The 19,355-nt window shown below is 43.7% G+C and overlaps 1 protein-coding gene and 1 long non-coding RNA gene across 2 annotated transcripts in view; one reads left to right on the plus strand and one right to left on the minus strand.

The window, feature by feature from the left end:
* Window positions 1-255: 255 nt before the first annotated feature.
* On the minus strand, window positions 256-2,890 carry LOC138609353 (uncharacterized). The gene is made up of 3 exons (XR_011309474.1): window positions 2,801-2,890; window positions 1,872-2,072; window positions 256-1,353 (listed from the first exon to the last, which is right to left on the minus strand). It is a non-coding gene; the product is annotated as an uncharacterized lncRNA (long non-coding RNA).
* Window positions 2,891-3,835: 945 nt separating this feature from the next.
* The window catches only part of LOC138608916 (F-actin-uncapping protein LRRC16A), a 34,761-nt gene continuing 19,241 nt past the window's right edge, over window positions 3,836-19,355 (plus strand). The window contains exons 1-3 of the mRNA XM_069681502.1: window positions 3,836-3,902; window positions 8,609-8,706; window positions 16,111-16,161. Of these exons, the coding sequence (XP_069537603.1) occupies window positions 3,863-3,902; window positions 8,609-8,706; window positions 16,111-16,161 (189 nt within the window). The 5' untranslated portion in view covers window positions 3,836-3,862. The remainder of the gene's footprint in view (window positions 3,903-8,608; window positions 8,707-16,110; window positions 16,162-19,355) is intronic.

Here is a 19,355-nt window from a genome sequence, read left to right on the forward strand (position 1 = left end):
ATGGATGCATGTCTGCTTAGGGCTTCCGTAGATACATAACCATAATGTGTAATACCAATCCAGGAAGGTCCCTCAAACCAGCAGCTGATCTACTCACTGGTTCCACAGTAACACAGATAGCTATTTGTCGCCATCTAGTGATAGAATAGGATACAACCTTTAATTCAAACGGACCATTGATCTTCTCCCTCCTCCGCTGACGCAGGTAAACAAACACCTCTGTGGAAGGAAGAAAAATGCTCTCGGAGTTCTTCATTCTTGCAATTCAAAAGTTTTATTAATAAAAGTTTCAGTTCAAGTTTTTCCAGATCCAATATCTGAACAGATATATGAAGACATAATGGAGCAATACCACAACATTAAAGATAGAAAAGTATGAAAATAAAAAAGTACAACCCGTTATGTCAAGTTATTTAAGCCCTTATGACAATAAAGTGTCTTTAGTGCAGACAGGAATACGTTTAAGAGCTACTTCAACGCAGCCAATCAGAGGCTCTGAAATAGTACGGCCAGTGACAGCATTCGCCATCATCTTCCTCTTCTGGCTGGGAGGCTCAGATGCCGTTATAATCTCCTACTGCTGCGTCCTGTCGCGTGTCATGGCTTCCACACTGATCAGACACTCAAAAGACAAACGGTGAAAATCCAGATGGACTTTGGGCCGTTTTTCAAACTCACAAGTTCCTTGCTAATAAAATTGTTAGCTGGAAAGTAGCTGGTGCAAACGGTATTTTATAGAAAAGGAAAGAATTCCAAGCTAATAGTAATGTTAGCTAGGAAGTGGCTAAATGCTATAATTAGGTATTATCTTGTGTTGACTTGAATATGGCCCTATGTCTGTCCAGATTGTCACTATCCATTGTTTTTTTAGTTGCTGATTAATTAAAAGAGAAGATATAAAAACAGTAGTCAGATTCCCAACAACCTCGAACACAGCGGTGGAGCCTGATAACAGAAATTTCCCACCCGGAGCGTGACATCAGGGGAAAATGGCCGCCTCGTAAACGTGGTGTATTCCAGACTTTCCTGAAACAAAATTGCCCAGATTAATTCCCTTGTTCATTCAGGTTTGAAAAGCAGCAGGCCACCAGACATCATCAACAACAGAGCCTGGGAGTTGTTGTTCTGCTGCTGCTTGATCGGTTCACACACAATAGTAGCCTGGTAAAGAACTACATGAGGTAGCAGTCAATACGCAACAACCGTGTTGTGTGAGGAGAGTGATGTCACAGCTGTTACAAGCTTTTTCCTCTGTAACAAAAAGGTCTGTCTCTGTCGGGATCCTTTCTGTGATGCTGTTAGTCACTTAGAAGAACAATCTGAGCCTGTCGGTGGATTTCTTTGAACTTCCATCTGCAGTGAAAAGAAAAATAAGATGATCAGTTAGAAGCTGAGAAGGAAAACCAAAACAACATTTTTTTAAAGGTCGGCCAGATGTATCACGTGTTTTTGCTGGGTGTCTCCTGCCCGAAACTACACCACACTGAAAACATGCACTCTGTCATGGTGCTTTGCTAGTTGCAGCCTGTAGCAGCAGCTCCCAGCGTCTTGTAGTTACTGGCATGTTGTTATCTTCTTTTATACTCTTTTATACTATACTTGTATACTTGTACATTTGTATTGATTGGGAAGCCTACTTTGTGCTGTTTTTACAACTAGGATTTGACATAATGCACTTGAAGTGTTTTGGTAAACTTTTATTGAAACAACTCGGATCACTACTGATCACTGGAAGCGATGGCAACCACAACGCTGATTGTTAATGTCCAGTCCTTGGCGAATAGGAAACATACATGTACACTCACCTTTTCTTTTTTTCTAGAACTATTGTGGACGTGGAGTCTAAAGCTGAAACAGGAACAGCAGCTTACCTCTGCCAGCACTTCTTGTCCGGGACAATCGGGGCACATCTTTTTGTAATCCCTCTGCACACTCCCTTCTGCGCAGAGGTGCAGCGAGGGCACAGGTAGGTCCCCACGAGGAGGCACTGCCAGTTCCGAGTCTTTAGAAGTCAGGAGCGGAGTCTGAACTCCGGACACCAGCAGCAGCACGATGAGAAAGACGCGTATGTTCTGAGGTAAATAAGAAACGACAAATAAGATGAGCCACCAGGAAATCAAACACACTGCATCATAACCTTCAATACTGAAACACAGCTCAGACTGAGCACACTTAAAACATACTGTAATAATGATTCTTATTATTGCAAGCAGTCTATACAGTAGCCTCAGCAGGTAGCCAAAGAATACTCTCAGAAAGAGACGACCACTCACACCGGCTCACTTCTGTCTGTACTTTCACAGAGCAGAACACAACAGCCAGACTCGAGCCAAGGACCACTTGGTCAAATAAACTACACGTAGCAACACGTCTTAAGCTTTGTCAACATGTGAGTTTCCCTCAGTCATGAGAGCTCCCGCTGCACTCTCTCCTCACCTACCATCGTGAGTATGATGTCCTCTGTTTCAACTGCAGCTCTCTGTCAGGAGGAGGAGGGGCTGCTCTATTTATGGTCTAAGCTGTCACGCGAATGACATCTGGTAAGAGTCATTGCTCTTTGTTTCGGTTTGTGTATTTGTTGTTTATTAGCAAAGTCAGTGATTCTCAAACTGTGGGGCGCGCCCCCCCTGGGCGGCACGGCGTCATGAGAACCACTGCGGCTAAATGAACACGCCCTGGCGAAGAGGATGGAGGATCGAGAGCTGTGTTTAACATGTTGTTATATGTAACGTGTCTAAGACAGTGCTCTCATATTGTACCACAACCATGCATATACAGTACAGTGTACCAATACTCTCACCTGTATGTAAACACCTGTCGTGTTGTAAGATATGGCAGTCGCTCTCCGCCGAGCACTCCGTCTACACAACCTGATGTGTCCACACACCCCGCATCTCAGACACTTCCCGATGTAGTTCCACAGCTCCGTGAACGAGCCCGTTGGACACGGCGCGCAAACGCTCTTGTGCTTCTCCGTGCAGCACGCGCGCGCTCACACTCCAGCGACCTGCCGGTGACGGGTCCGTGTCTCTGACTCATCCGTGTAGTATTCCCATGGATTTCCCTCTTTCATTACCTGTCTCTTCCTTCCTTCCACATGTGGATATCGCTCTTCCTATTTTCACCTTTTTGTATGTAAACGTTGTGTTCTCTTCTTCGTTTGGTCTATCGTTGTTTGTGTCTCTTGTCTTTAATTTAAGGCGTATTTCTATCATGAAAAATGCTCTTGTGTGAAGTGTGTGTAATACTTTGAACTTATCTCTTGTTTGTCTATGCTACAAATAAAGCTGATTCAGGTGAGGTGTAGAATGCACGTAGGTTGCTATACATGCAAATGACCACCAGGTGTCACAATTCTTCCACTTTAAGCAGCAAGAAAAAAATCTTTTCTGTTTCTTTGAGGGAGGAGGAACTACTGAAGTGTGCGTGAGTGAAGAAATGCGCTTGCGTGATTTGTTGACATACACACACACCGACTCTCTTCACTTTTAGCTCCTAGTCTTATTTTGAAACCACCTTTAATCAGAGTTTAACCCCTTCCTGTTATTTCCAACAAGTCTAATGCAGACGTAAGGTTAGATACGGCGTCTGTGTGTGTGTGTGTGTGTGTGTGTTTGGTGTGTGTGAGTGTGTGCGCACAGACATGTAGTTAGGAATGGATGCAGACAGTAACAGTTAGGTACGCAGGGTGTCGACAGGTGACCCACACTCACAGGAGAAAACGGGACTACACCTTCACCGTGCTCCGTCCTCGTTCCTCCGGTTGAACCTCCGCCCTCCAGCCGCTTTTCTTGTCTGGTTTTACCCGCGTCTGCTGTCCTCACCGCCGGACTCGACTTCTGTGTTTACCTCGGCGGAAGAAATGTCGGAGGAAAAAGCGGATATTCCCAACGAACTCCTCGGTAAGAAAACGTTAGTTGGTTGACTGTTACCTTTTAACGAAGAAGAGGAAGAACTATTGTTTTCCTCAAACAAAGTTGTTAAGTTAACAAGTTAAAGTATACCTACACTTTTGTATGAAATGTCAGGTAAAATTGGCGTCTCGAAGTTAAGAAATCGCCAAGAAACTCGATAAAATCTCACGTTAGGATGTATCCCGTATCATATCACATGTAAAGCCTGATTAAGTTATCACAAACCCCTTATTTAACAACGAGCCACTTAATGAATACAATTCATTCAATAAACTTTAATTTACAGACATAAAGTTGATGGAATATTGCAAATATAGAGACAAACTTGAGGTTAAAATACAAACAAGTTTCTGTTAGGAAGAGAGAAAATTGTCTTGAGAGATCACAGGAGGTGAAAAAGTTCACTGCAGTGTGTGAACCATCCATGTGCGTTAACTATAAAATACCACACACACCATCCTGAGAGCATACCACAGACGTGTCCTTTATCTTTGACTGTAAATCATATTTGTATCTATTGTTGTCGCTGTATTTCAGTACAAAGTAGTTTTCATGCCCTGAGGGCCTGGTTGGCTACCTGAGAGTTCCTGCTCTGCCACTTCCTTATCTGAAGTGGGGGAGAGGGAAAGCTTTGGGAAATGGGGCGTGTCCTGTGAAATTCCTTTGGATCGTGAGATATTATCAACACAGACTGACTGGATGACTGAGTGTCAAACAGAAAGAGAGAGAAAAACCCGTAAATCACTGCTGGAGAAAGCAGCCTCAGCTGTGGACTTCAGATGCAACAATGGCACTGATACGTCTTCTGAGATCTCAGAGTCAATGTCACATTTTTGAGTCGTTTTTAAGACAAGAGAGAACTTTATAAATCCAGAGGGAAACTCTGGTGCCAGCTCAAGAATTACAGCAGAAAAGTTACAGCACTATTATAAGTGAAATATAAGATATAACGTGTGTAAGCATTAAAGGCAAAGAGACAGTGCCTAGTGGAATAACTATGGAAGCCTTAAAAGGACATGCACTTTTGTGTTTTCCCGTGATAAGTTAATTTCAGTTGTTTTCTCTCATTTTGGGCTCTCATTTTTAAACGTTGCGTACGCATAAAACGGGGCCTGAAAGTGACGCAAAAGTTGTATCTATAAAATCTATAAACACAAACTGTGTGCACCGGTGAGCAAACTGTGACCCATGTGTATGTACATTTTGGAGATGCAGATGGTGAGGTGGTGAACCGAAGCCAGGTCATGTTTCTGACATTTCATTGCACAAAAAATTGCTATTGAGCGACCCACGTCGCCATAAGCATCATACCAACAGTGTCACTCATACTCGTGCCTGCAGTGAGCCGTATTCCATAAGCACCTTTCACCTTTGAAAAGATAAAAGCAAAGATTCAATGAAAGTCCTCCTAATACTTGATCTGCACTCCGTCACCTTCACTGTTTGGAGGTGTTTCAGGTTTAGGGAAAGTGATGTTAAGAAGAAACAATAATCAGCAGAGAGGTCATGAAACCTGCGTCTGCGCCGCAAAGCAACACAAAGTGCAGCATGATGAGTGTGTGAAGGCCGAGAGGAAGAACGAGCTGCTCCCCGTCCTCGTACAGCGTCACGTCAGACATCCAGAATCCGCTGTGACCATGGTCACCACGAACGAGCTCACTGGAGTCAGTTGTGCCCTGATTGGACAGTTTAGCTTCTTCTGATTGGATGGTCAGTGGACAACGTGGAGGCGAACTGATTGGGTGGCGAGCTGAGGCGTCAAGAAACGGTCAAAAAAAATGTTTACGAATTCACAAATTTAGATACTTGAATCTTGATTATTTTACAAGCTCTAAATCTTTTTGAACTTTAATTGACTCCATACACGACACCCTATCCACCCAACTCCAAAAGACTCACTGAAATTACCCATGATGCACCAAATTCAGGTAAAGAACCTGATTTTAAGTCTTAGTCTGATGCAGAATTTGTGCATGAGCCTGAATGCAGCAAAAAATGGAATGAAAAAGTGCTCCGTTTGTTTAAATGTGAAAGTGTAAATGTGTTGTCCCTTAAACTTATAAATAATCGTGATGATCATTTTGGCCGTAATCGTGCAGCCCTACTGTTTATCTCCTAAATAAAAAACCTACAGGAAGAACAACTGTTCTCTCCCCCCCGAGTCCAAAGATTGTGGACACACCCCTGCTAATCAGATGCGGCTCTCTCAGTTGCATGTACAGTTTTTGCTGTATGTTTATGCTGCTCTCGTGGCCATAAAGAAGTTTTAATCTCAGCGGCCTCTCGTTAGAAATCAAAGTGCTGGGGGTTAAACTGACTCACCACCCCGTGCTCTCGGTTACGGTGCCTGCAGCCCGTCTCACGCTGTGTCTCACTGGACCGGCTGATGAATGGGGCTTTTTGTTGCCGGCTCCGGAGTGACCTGACGCTGCTCATCAGCCACATTTAGGAACTCAAATGAAGAGGATTCAGGAGCGTCCTTTGTGTGCAACAAGTTAAAAAGGAAAGAGAAAGTGGTGTGTGCCTTTTAATCTGACCTTTGGGTGAAACTAACAGCTCAGATTAACGCCTGTGTGAAATCCAACCACTAAAGCTCAAACCAATAAACATATCAGACTTTGAATATTTCACTCGGTCATAGCAGGGAAAGTGTTTGAGCCACATGTCGCAGGTTGTTGTTGTGAAGTAATGAGTCGGCTGGAAACTCTGTGAGTCTGTGAGTGAGCTGGACGGAGGGAGAAGCCCATGTGTTTCTGATCAGCCTGCACGCTGCTGCTCTGTGCTGTAATGTTTTCATCGTCCTCATGACCTCATCATGTGTCTGCACAGTGAGAGGAGGAGGACGCCATGATGTCATGAAGGCGGGCCGGAGCTCTCACACTCATCAGTGCTCTCTCTGCGCCATGCACAACTCTGTTACCCTCACTTTACCTCCTTTATTTTAACGCCTTCTTGTTTCCTCCTCTCCCTCTCCTTCTCTCTTTCTCATCGCTGTTACTTAACTTCTTCACCCTCCTCCCTCTTCTCCGTCTGTCCCTGGATTTTCCCAGCGCTGTCAAAAGAAGCCGAGGTTCAGCAAACCTCCACCAGACCTTTTGCTCAGGGAAACACTGAGCCAAATGAAAGCAGGTAGCTTCTGTCCTCATATTTAAGGCTGAAATTAAAGGATCTCCTCGACAATATAAGGGCCAGTAAGATGTTTGCAGTTTCGTATGTCACAGCACTGAGCAACCATCGTTCTCATGCATCGTCCAGTAAGACCCTCAAACTACAGCTGATAAGTTAGCACAATTACATCCTTTGCTTCACCAACGTTTCACATTTTACGGCCTTTTGGTCAGGCCACAATAATTGGCAACAGTTAACATTGCAAAGCGGTGCAGTTCGGTTATCTCAGGTCCTAAAACGACATGGTTCGGGAAGGAAAAAGAGCATATTTGGGGTTTAAAGGAATACCAAGTAAAGTACTTTATTTGGCATAAGAAATGTACCATGTTTGACGTTACTCGGCAGGTCAGTTATGTGACTAACATAACGTACAACGTATCATCGCACCTTACCTGACGTCAACAGAGCAGCACCAATATATCCAAGAGGACAGCGTCCAGGAATGACAGCAGAGCGGTACCTCCGCTGTCTTCTGAAGGGTTAGACCGCTGACGGAGCAAACTGTACAATGTCTTAGTGTAAGCAGGATTATGGAATAACAACAGGTTTGATTGTCTTGAAACTTTGTGGAACGGTGTCACATGAGCAAAGGAAGAACCCATTAAATTTAGGAGCAGTTCCAGACGAGGATGGCAATCTGTGCCAAAAATACTTGTGTAGGCGTCCAAGCAACAGCTTATTACGATCCACATTTACATGTAATGTTAAGGGGCCGCCTCTCGTCGCTGGAGTAGTGATTGTGGGAGAAGAAGCAGAAGAAGGGTGCAGAAGAAGTCTGGTCAATGGCGATGAGGTAGTTTAACAAAACACAGAACCGAAACCTTTTTGAATTTTCATGCCTTTATTGAGAGCAGATAGTGGATAGAGTCAGAAGCAGGGGAAGAGAGAGTGGGGAAGGGCAGGGGCCGTCGCTTCGAGGACTGAGCCTCTTTAGGTTGTAGCGTGCAGTTTAGCCCCCAAGTATGTGACCTGATGAAAGTAAAGACTTCTAAACTGTACATTGTTTAACCTTACACTGGGCGTTACTGTATAATAAAGTTCTTAAATCTGGTTTTCTTTAAAAAACACGTTTTCCTAAATTGGTCTTAATCTCCCATTTCTGTCTCATCTCAGTGTTTAAGTTTGTTCTTGTTCTTAATTTGATTATAGACATCAATTAATGTTGATTAGCATTAATACCATTCTGATGAACAAGGGAGGAGTACAGTAACCCACGGTGACCTCCAGTGAGCTCCAAGAACGTTACAAGTACAAGAAAGAAGAATTGATTCCACATATGAAACTGAATGCTGCAGAAGTAGTTTGTGAATACAGATCACATGACCCCGTTCCTGACACCAAGAAACACCGCATCACATCGTTAGTACTTTAATTAACCCTTTGGTTAGCATGAGAGGAGTGGCGAGCACCTCAGACAGCCTGATCCCCCTTTTGAAACTGCTGTAGTCATTGTGTAATGTGTTGTTATTCGATCCATCCAGCTGATGTTAATCGTCAGGTGTCGTGTATCCTCCCGTCTGTTTCAGAGAGTGTGCGGGAGGCGGTGGGCCGGAGGGTGAAGCTGACCCTGAGGCGCAAAATCCAGCTGGAGGTCAAAGGTGACAAGGTGGAGAACAGAGTGCTGGTGAGTGAGACGTGTTGAGTATGCAGATTCAAGCTTTTTATTTGTTTTCAGTCTTTTAATGTTTGAATAAAAGTCTGGGATTAAATACTGTGTGAATGAAGCACAGAACTGAAACTAGTCTTGTTCAGAGGAATCCCTCAGAATCACACACCGGCTGCCAGCTTCAACACAAAGTTTGCTGTTTGCTGGTGTATAACCTGAATTAAAAACTTTAGTGCTCCTTGAGGGGAAAACAAATCTAAGAGGCTGCGTTGGTGCTGACATGTTGCTACAGGTACAGGTGAGAAGATAAGAGATGAACCAGGAAGTGAAGGTTTATCAAAAGCTGAGGCACTACAGAGCAGAGCAAAGTCATCACTAGCTTAATGCTAGCATGATTAGCAGAATTAGCACGAGGCTACTTTGTAACATGGCTTCTACTGAGTGAAGATTTTCTTGACCAGCAGTTGTTAAAGAAATGAATGAACTAGTCCTCCCGATATTAATGTTAATAATCGAAGGAAATATTTTGGGGCTTCAGAAAACGGTTTGAATTTCAGGGCTGAGAAAGAAAGTTAAAAATAACATTGCTAACACTGTGCTATATTAATATATAATTATAATGAGCCTCTGAGGAATAAATTACACAAAAGCACGCAAGAAAACATTTTGTTTATTTATTTTAATTCCATAAAACACTTTCCCTGTGCTGATTCGATCCTCCGAACAGGAGTCGAGCGACCTCAGCTTTAGACTGATTCAGTTAGCTTTAGCCTAGCTTATAGCTGCTAACAAGCTAACTAACTAATTGCTGGAAATTGGTAATGAGAAGTGGTGTCAATGTTGTTTAACACAGACACTTTATTCTCTCAGTGCAGTGAACTTAACACACAGTACTTTTTACAGCTGCTGTACATGAACTTGAGCTTCTCTGGACACGTCCTCCTGACTACTGCTACTGAACAACGCCTGGAAACATGAGCTTCACTGTGTGCGTGATACATCCTCCTCCTTCTTTTAACTCACACACGTGAGACAGTCTTCTCATAACAAACTGGCCAGACTACATCACACGCATACGTTACCCACAAGGCCACCTTTCTTAATTGGGAATGCTAGAGCGGTGACTTTTCTGCATCTATGATGGTCTCTTTTCCCATTGCCAGTGAAGTATCCTCCTGTCGGCCTCTTTTCTGCTGAGTCACCGTCTGACGTCGCAAACGCGCCGGAGACCGGGTTAGTAAGCAGTGAGGATGTTACGGTGGTTAGGTCGTTATTTATTGTAGGAGTCACTGAATGCCGATTGTTACCTTTACCTCGAAGCAAAAAAGCCGTGTGTTAGCAGGTTTTTTGACCAGTGTGAAGCGGCTTTAGAGAACAACCTCAGTTTACATTAAGCCTAATATTTGGATTATAACTGGTTTAAAAGCCTAAACAGAATAACAGTTCTCGACATAAACACCTCCGTTGAAATAAAACCAGTTGAAATTTCCAATGATTTATTTATGGGTTTCAGTTTATGCCTTCACTAACACCAAGCAGAGGAAAATCTAATGAGGTGTGTCTTATTTGTCCAAGTGCGTGTTAACACGTGACACTGATTTGAGGACACTGGGTCACATGACATGGAAGCTACTGAAAAAAACCCCATAAAACTTTCTTTAAAAACATTAAAATAAATGAATCATCGGATAATTCCTGGCTGCGTTCTGTCTGTGAGCGCCCTCCGTCTGATGTACTTGTGTGGATGTTTACTTGTGTTTGCTTTGGAGCACAATGACGACGACTACAGTGCTACACCTGCCTCAGAGGTAACGGGTTAAATGGGTTCGTGCTGAAAGACGGTCTTTCAGGAAGACAGATGCATGATGCACATGTCACACACCTGCTGCTATTAAAAGCATCTGTGCATGTAAACAGCAGACAGTGTTACATTGCCCGACATATTCCATTGGAATGATTTCACAAGTTGTTTGTCAGCTTCATGATTAGCAGAATTAGCACAAGGCTACTCTGTTATTGTATTTAACCTTGCATGTATGTGAGCGGCCAACAGCGATGTTTAGTCTCACTGAGACAAACAAGGATCCTGCAGTTTGACACGGAGCTTTTGTTGGGCCGGCCTCGAGCTTGTGGTTTTTCTGGAGGCCTTAGAGCACGGACAATCATCTTCTTCCCTGCCTGAGCCAAGACTTCCTGTCGGCTCTGCACACATGAATGCCATGAAAATGATATCTTACACAGATCTTTAAGACTTCTGAGAATGTCTTTGGGCCAGCTGCAGAATTCTGATTTACCAAAGATGAATTATATCCTAGAAGAAAAAAATGTGAACCTCTGTTAATCCGTCGGCCCCTCAGCGACTGGACGTAAACTACTGTAAAACTGAAAAGACATAATGATGCCTCCATCTTTAACCAACGCCTGACCTCCTCTGACTCCACCACTGACTCAGAGTCTAGTGGACTGAAGAAGTTTTATCATTCCACTTCTCCTGTGAGGAGTTTTTGGACGGCCTGCAGAAAAGGCTGCATGTGGTTGTGAAATATTTTGAGTGACTGCGGCTGCAGTTGCTCCGTCTGAGAGGAGTCTGCTGTGAGTCATGATGTGATGGTCTGTGTGTCTGTGTGTCAGACCAACGCTTCCTTCTTTTCCTCCACAGCTGTAACAGTATCAGCATTTTCTTCTTGAGGGTTTGGAGCCTCGCTGAGGGCTCTGGCACGCTCATGGACGGTTGAGGGGTGTAGCATTTGTATTTATTTGTTTAGAGAGTTGATCATTTCATGTTGCAACAGCTCACCTTTTAAAATTTTTCCCACTTGTTGGATGAGTTTGTTTCTTGTTCAGACCATTGAAATAGCAGTGGTGCAGTGGTTAGCGTTGTCGCTTCACAGCTAGAAGGTTCCTGGTTCGAGTCCCTGTTCAGATGAAGTGGGCCTTTCTGTGTGGAGTTTGCATGTTCTCCCTATGCATGCTCGGGTTCCCTCCGGGTACTCCGTCTTCCTCCCACAGTCCAAAGACATGCTCATTAGGATCACTCGGGACTCTAAATCGCCCGTAGCTGTGAGTGTGAGCGTGAGCGTCAGTCCAGGTGTAACCCCGCCTCTCGCCCAATGACAGCTGGGATAGGCTCCAGCCCCCCTGAGACCCTGAACAGGATAAGCGGTATAGATAATGGATGGATGCTTAGTTAGTGGACAGATGTTTTCCAGGACTGGAATCTGGTCGTCAGTCCAGATCAGATTAGGCGGATCACTTCAAAGCTTCCTCGACCTTTATTTAAAGATCGGTGCCAATACAATCTCTTATGTAAGTCTAAATAAGTCTCATGTTTAACCTGTAAGATGGACGTCAGACTTTTCCAGCCAACTCTTTTTAATGTGTCAACATGTCACTGTCTTCTTTAACTGTATAATTTAACCCACAAAGGATTTAAAAAATCAAACTTCTGGATCTCAAGTTATCAGAGAAACAAACTACGCTAACGTTAGCATGAGCCGGCTTCGCAGCCCCCGAGGAGCGTCACAGAGACACTGCATATTAACTTTAAACCACTTTAAACAGTGTTTTTATCGGCTTTAATGGAGAGAAGCAATTTAGCTTTGTGTTAAAACTTTGTTGGTGGTCTGTGGAGGTTACCTCCGGCCATGCTGTTGCTTGTCATTGCTCAGTGTACTATACCAAAGCTGCAGAGACTACGAGGACAAAATGAGCGTGGACTTGACGACTCGACCCTGAGCTGAGTAAAAATCTACTCAGTGTCCTTTTGTTTGTGAATCAACACTTGCTGTAATAAATCAGCTGATGACGTGTGAGTGTGGGCTGATCACCTGACTCTTCAGGGACCTGCCAAGAGACTTCCTGTTAAAAGATTAAAAGTTTTAGGCATCCTTGAATGTTTGATTGTGTGTCTCTGCTGTGACACTGGATTACTGCATGTGCACACAGTGAAGAAAGAGGTGTGTGTCTCTGTGCCAAGGTTTCCGCTTTCATGTAGCTGCAGGTATTTGAGCTCACCTCAGCACTTTCTGTGCGAGTGTGTGAATTAAACTTCAAAAAGACTTATCGCTGTTTGGACTTGAACCTCTGATTTTTACTCTCCAGGATCACATCAACCTGATTAAACCCGGGCAGTTCAAAGAAGTTCCACATTTCTTTCCCTTTGACCGCATACCACGGCTGTGCAGAATGTGACTGCAACTCCTGTCAGGACATGACTCAAGCAGCCCACTTACACACACACACACACACACACACACGTACCACATTCCACAGCTGCAGACCAGCAGATTACAAACATGCTATAATTTCTTGAAATGAGGCAAAACACTCGTAATGCTTCGTAGAAATGTGTCGGGCAGATGAAAGTTTAAAATAAGCAGATTGTTTCCTGAAGCAGCGAGTCCGTCAGAGGAACAAAAGCTGCAGGAGAGGAACGAGTCTGTTTGCTGAGAACTCATCTTTAACGTTTAGAAATAATACCCTAATAGTAGGCATCATGATGTGGCCTTTCTGTCATCAATTGCCAGGCACTATTATCAAAGTGGTAACAAATGTATTACAAAGCTGGAGATGAACACGTGAAGATACAGAGGAGATACTGACACTTTGTTAGCTTCAGGGCTGCAGCCCTTTGCCTTAATCAGATCGGACAGTGGATAGCGTTTGAAACGTGGGAAGAGTAAGGATGGAGAGACATACTTCCCTTTTGACCTTGCGTTTGCGTACACAACCGGCTGCATCATGACCTGAACTGTTCACGTACTTGTCTATGCATTATGTGTGTTACTGGAGGATACCTCTAGAGGGCGCAGCAAAGAGCTCAGGCCGTATGCAACTACCGTATGTGCGGGATGTAAACAACAGACATAGTGACACTCGAGGAGGTTACTGTGATGTTCATTCTTAGAGAAGCGACGGTGGACAGAACACACCGTCTGCTCCGTCCCCGCTCCGTCTCTCCAACATGTTCCTCCGTGCTCGGACGTAACGCTCCCGGACTTGTTCCCATTTAGTTTTGCAGGTTTCCACGTCGACTTCTAAAACAGAACTTATCTGTCTGCGGCTGTTTGACAGGCATGTTTGTCTTAAAGACACATCGCACAGATGTGGATCATTGAGGACTTGGTCTATCAGCTTGTCTTCAGAACTTTCTGCCATTGTTGTCCCTGCTGCTGTGTCGACCCTGTCACACCCTCTCTGCCTCTACACTGCCCCTACTGCTCATGTGCAGACTGCAGCTTGTGACCGTGTAGCATTAATGTTTGAGGATGCGCACATCCGACGCTCCAAACAGACGCAGGGAATGTGGGGCAGCTATCATGTGCACGCAAACGTGCGGTTAAAATCAAGTTAATCTCCAGCTTAACTGATACATCAGATCCTTCACTCGTTTGTCTACAGCAGCCTCTGAAATAGATGCAAAAGAACGTTCCTCGCAGCCTGACGCTACAGATCAGTGTAAATATCTATGTGGAACAGGACCCAGATTTCTCCCTGTTTCTCATCTGTTTTCTATTCGCTAGTTAGCCTGTGTGGACTCCTCACTTCACCTGCTCACTCACACGATCAACCTGCAGTCACATCTGCAGAACACCTGATCCAGGAGGTTTCCAGACATCTTAAACTGAAAACAGGTTTTACAGACTGTCAGATCTTTAATATCCTCTCCCTTTCACTCACTCTCTCTCCTCCTCTTTTTAAAATCTCCTTACAGTGAAAATGTCCTGTCGAGGACCATCGAATGTGCAGAAAATTTAAACTATAACTCAGCAAACGTCCTGCACTCTTGGGATGAAAATAAGTTGGTAATTTGGCCCCTGTGTTGTCTGAGCAGGCGGCCATGATGTGCACTCTCTCTCTGCCAGCGCAGAAGTTCAACACATGGTGAAAGATAATATATAGTTTCATCCCAGTCTGCAGAGTCCAAACCCTCTGACACTGAAGCGATTGTATTTTATTTTGTATGTGAGACTTCCTGACAGCACCAACTTTCAGTCTCAAGTAAAGATGCAGTTTTTAATGTTGTACCAAACATGCCACAGAGATCTACACAACAATATACAACACATTTGCAACAGCTAAACATTTTGGAGGAATCACACACCCCTTGTGTGTTTGTTTTATCTGCTGTGATCGAGGTCGTGACCTTTGCTCAGTTAGCATTTCAAGCTAGCAGGCAGCTAGCGCGGCATTTTCTTCTTCCTTGTTCAAACTTTACGTTTTTTAAAAACTAAAAGAACTAAAAAATGTCCATAATACATTTTATTTATTGGAACATCGAGAAGACTAGATTCCAGTTGAGATTATTTCCCATCATGCTCCAGGTGGACATTTACAAGAAGTAGAACGATCAGTGGAGCTCTTGTGTGTGCAGAGGTTTGTTTTCTGTGTTATGCTGTGATTGATGCTCTAACCTTAGCTGTGTTAGCATTACGAGCTAGCAGGCTGCTAGCAAGGTGTTTTCTTTCTTCCCTACTTCAAGCTTTTACCCAGTCACTGGAGCTAACCACACCATGCTAACACTGTGTGCTAACAGCAGCAAGTGTCCAACTATGGCGTCACATTCATTGAGGACCCGCTGACAGCAGGCCTCCCCGGTGTCCCCTCCATGTTTACTATTCACCTGATTTGCTGCTTCATGTCACTGAACTTTACTGTGTGAGCCAAGACTAAAAAGATAACATTAAACATTTTAGATTTTAACGGAACGCCAAGATCTTCTGAATTTACCCCAAAAAACACACCAAACCAAGGCAGTGAACATTGTAAACAATAGTGCTAAACATCAGCATGTTAAGACTGTAAATGTGAATGTTTTAGCATGGCTACATTAGCATTTAGCTCAAAGCAGGTTTGTGCCTGAGCCAAGATGAAGAAAGCAATCACTCCAGACAGCCTGGAGATGACAGAAGAGCGACTCAACTCTAGTAAATTTATTAGGACTTTATTCCAACGTTAGAAAATCGTCTGAGACGGTGAAATCGCTCGACAAAGCCAGTTGGTGTAAGGCAAGCATAAGGATGGGGACGATTGCCAACGCCATTAACAATGGCAGCTGTCAGACTGAGGTCACACTGCCTTGCCTCACGTTGTCCTCCGTTTTTCTATCGTTGTTTTCTGCTTCCATCACAGATATTTTTGTGCTCATTTGCAAAATTAGTTGCAAACTTTTACAGGCTATAAAAGGCTTTGTTAAATAAAACCAAAAGTGCACTGCTGACGCCACTTCCTTCAACATAACAACGTCACCGTCCATTGGAGTTCATCGTCATATATCATCTTGGTAGATCTCGCCCAACCCTGGCCAGCACAAGTCGGGACTCCAGACGTTTCCAAGCATCTCAGCTCCACAGCAATTTATTGAGAAGTTTCCTCTGCCCATCTGTCTCCCTGTCTCACATGTGTCTGTCTCTCTGTCCTCAGGCCTTGGCATCACATCGAGCCTATCTGCTGACGGCACGGGTCCCTTCAAAGGTCAGTACATGTGTGTGTTTAAAGCTATAAAAGGTGTTTTCTTTTGTTTTTTTCCAAATGCACTTTAAGTATTCTTATTGTCGCTTTTTTAAAATGCTAATTTTCTTCTTCACACCGTATCTTCCTTTACTCTCTCTCCTCTCTACATCTGTTCCTCATCTTCAGTCTTCCCCTGCTCCTCCTTCCTTATCATTCCGTTTCCCCCTCCTCCTCCTCCCCCCTATCTCCTCTCCGGGAAGGAGAGCTTCTTATTTGGTCTTTACCGACATGCTGCTGCTTGCTCCTCCAGAGTGAAGTTTTTCTCTTTTCTGTCTTGTTTTTATTCGACACTGACTGATGCCACAACAAGTCCCGGCACATTCCTGAAAGTTAAACTCTGTCAGACACACTCGCAGGTAGAATCAGGTGAGAAAGCTGTTGCAGCCAGAGTTTAGGGATAGAACTCCGGGTCTGTCAATTCCTCAGTTGGTCCACCACTTTGATCTGTGAAATTTCTCACCATCTGCCTCATTGATTGGCCCCAAATTTGGTGGAGGCATTCATGGTTCCCAGAAGATGAATCCTACTGACTTTGGTGATCTGCTGACTTTTCTTCTAGTTTCATCCTGAGGTTTAAATCTGTGGGTTTGAGAGAAATACTTTAAATACGAGTTCAGACTAAAAGCCAGGATGTGGAGCGCTTGTCCATCTGGCTCCGCTGAGTGGCAGTTACGCTTTATCTAGCAAGTCACATGTTGGCAGCCGTCTGGCTTCTTACAGCAATATCGTCAAAATAACACAATTTATCAGCGATTTTCTTGCCATAAACGAGTTGAAAGGATGCCGAAATAACTGCATAAGGATGCAGATTTGCAAAAGTCTGAATCCATGCATTTGTCAGCACGATGAGACACGCAAACACTTAAATTGCTTGTTTTTTGAATGGAGTTTGGTTAGACAATCTCTGCTGAAACCCCAGGACGTCGGGACATTCTCAATGCTTGTAGGCTTTTGTTTTTTGTGTTTAAAAAGTAAATGTAAGGATGCTAAAACACCAAAACAAGACAGTAAACATGGTCAGCTTTATACCTGCTAAACATCTGCATGTGTAGAATCCCTCTTAGCATTAGCATTAGCATTAGCAGCCTGAGTACAGCCTCACAGAGCCACAAGCACTGCTGTAGAGTTGTGAAAAGATAATATATATAACACGTACAAATCTGTACACAGTGTTGGCTCTGTTAACAGGAAACAAACAATATATTTAACCACTGATATTCAGCTAACTTTGTACTTTAAGTTCTGCTGTTGATGTGATGCTAGCCGTGTTAGCAGGAGAGTTTTATCGCTGTCTGGAGCTGACGTTCTGACTCTGAGAAGTTTATCCTCTTTACTTGTTTGCTTTGTAGCTACAACTTTAATGACCCAGACATGCTTAGAAGTAAATCTTTATTGGAACCTACTTTAGAGCCTTTAGAGCTCCTCTCTGTTGAATTTGTCTTAACGTCTCAGAATGCTTTTAATCCTCATGTCGCAAGTTAAGAAGCCGCATTAGTGCTGTGTCTGTATTAATCATCTACTTCTTCCTCTGAGTTCTCTATATGTCTGTCTGGTAGCATCCCCCCCTTCTCTCTCTCTCTCTCCTTCTCCTCCATATGGAGATATCCGATACCCACAATGCAGCTGTGAGAAAACAGCCTGTGGGAAAGAAAAACAGAGAGAGGAAGGAGAGTTCAACCTGGAGTGCGGGAGACACAGACGGAGAGAAAAACAAGCTTAAAACAGAAACAAAGTAAAGACTAGATTTTATTTAAAGTATCCTGATAGACTTTGTTCTTAAACTTATGAAAGAGTTTAAACACTTTCAGGGGATGTGAAGTAGCTTTTGCATTTATGCAAGACCGTTCCGGAAGTGTCCTTTAGTTTTTGAAGTTATCGAAAAGTAAGGTAAACTAATTAAAACACATCAGATTATAAGTCAGGAAAAGACCGAATGCATGAACTTCCCAGTTTTGGTTTCCATAAACTGCTGTGGAAATGACGGGTCATCAGATTGGTATAAAAAGAGAAGTGAAGCCATGTTTAAACACAGCTCTTGAAATGACTCTGTTTCCTTTTTCTCAGCCTCTATTTTTATGTCTCTCTGGTGTCCCTCCAGCTTTTTAGGTTTTTCTCGGCCTCTTCCTGAGTGTGTGAATCAGACCAGACAACTTATAAATAAGTAGAAAAGTGTGATGTGTGCTGAGACCAGGCTCTGGGTGTCGGACCCTGGGGTTGACAGGAAGTCTGAGAAGCCTGAAAAAGATCAGTAAATGTAATTTATTATTCAAAATGAAGCTTAGAGCAGCGATTTCAGATCTCAGCTTCATGCTCTTTGGTGCCCCTATGGTCATAAGTGGCAACTGCAGGTGTGTTTTATACCCTTACTGTAATGCAATGTAATTTTGTACCTGCATTCAATTGTTAGCTCTTTATGCTATTGAGGCTAATATCTCTGCTTTATAGGAGTGATCATTTAACAGAGAAAATGTTCGACTCTGCGTCGAGTTTCTTCTCTTCCTGTCAGCACCCTGCAGGCGTCTGACTCTATATAAAACATGTACAATGATGTATTAGATTAGAGCTCAAAACCTTAGAGGAAACTCGGATAACCCGAGAATCAAATCTGCCAGCTGACCCCTGATCTGTTGTTCCAGAGTGGGCCAGTGGTTGTTCTAACTGTGTGTGTGTGTGTGTGTGTGTGTGTGTGTGAGTGTGTGTGTGTGTGTGTGTGTGTGTGTGTGAGTGTGTGTGAGAGAGAGAGAGTGAAACAGAGGGTGGTTTGTTCCTCGGCGTCCCGGCAGAGAGAGGCAGCAGAGGGAGAAAAAAAGACAATGGAGGAATTTAACAGCTGGCAAGGAGAGGAGGGGAGGGGGCACTCTCTCTCTCTGTGTGCCCCTCGCCCTCTCTCTCTGTTTCTTTAAATCTCTCCTACATTTCTTATTAATTTTCTCTTTCTTTTAAACTTCCTGCCTTTAATTCTCTCTTTCTCAAAGATCCAGAAGTTTCTTTCTGATTTCTGCCCCACATTTGGTCTAATTTCACTTTCTTTTTAATAACTGCCCCTGTTGCTTTCTCTCCCCTCCTCTCTCTCCCTGCCTTTGTTTTTCCTCCCCTCCGCTCTCCCTCTTGGCAGCGATTTAAGAGTTTTATTTTTGCTTTATTTCCCTCTCCCT

Source organism: Semicossyphus pulcher, unplaced genomic scaffold (assembly GCF_022749685.1).
Source record: "Semicossyphus pulcher isolate SPU_LCO1_2020_fin unplaced genomic scaffold, fSemPul1.0.p SCAF_5, whole genome shotgun sequence".
In the NCBI taxonomy this organism is placed as follows: Eukaryota; Metazoa; Chordata; class Actinopteri; order Labriformes; family Labridae; genus Semicossyphus; species Semicossyphus pulcher.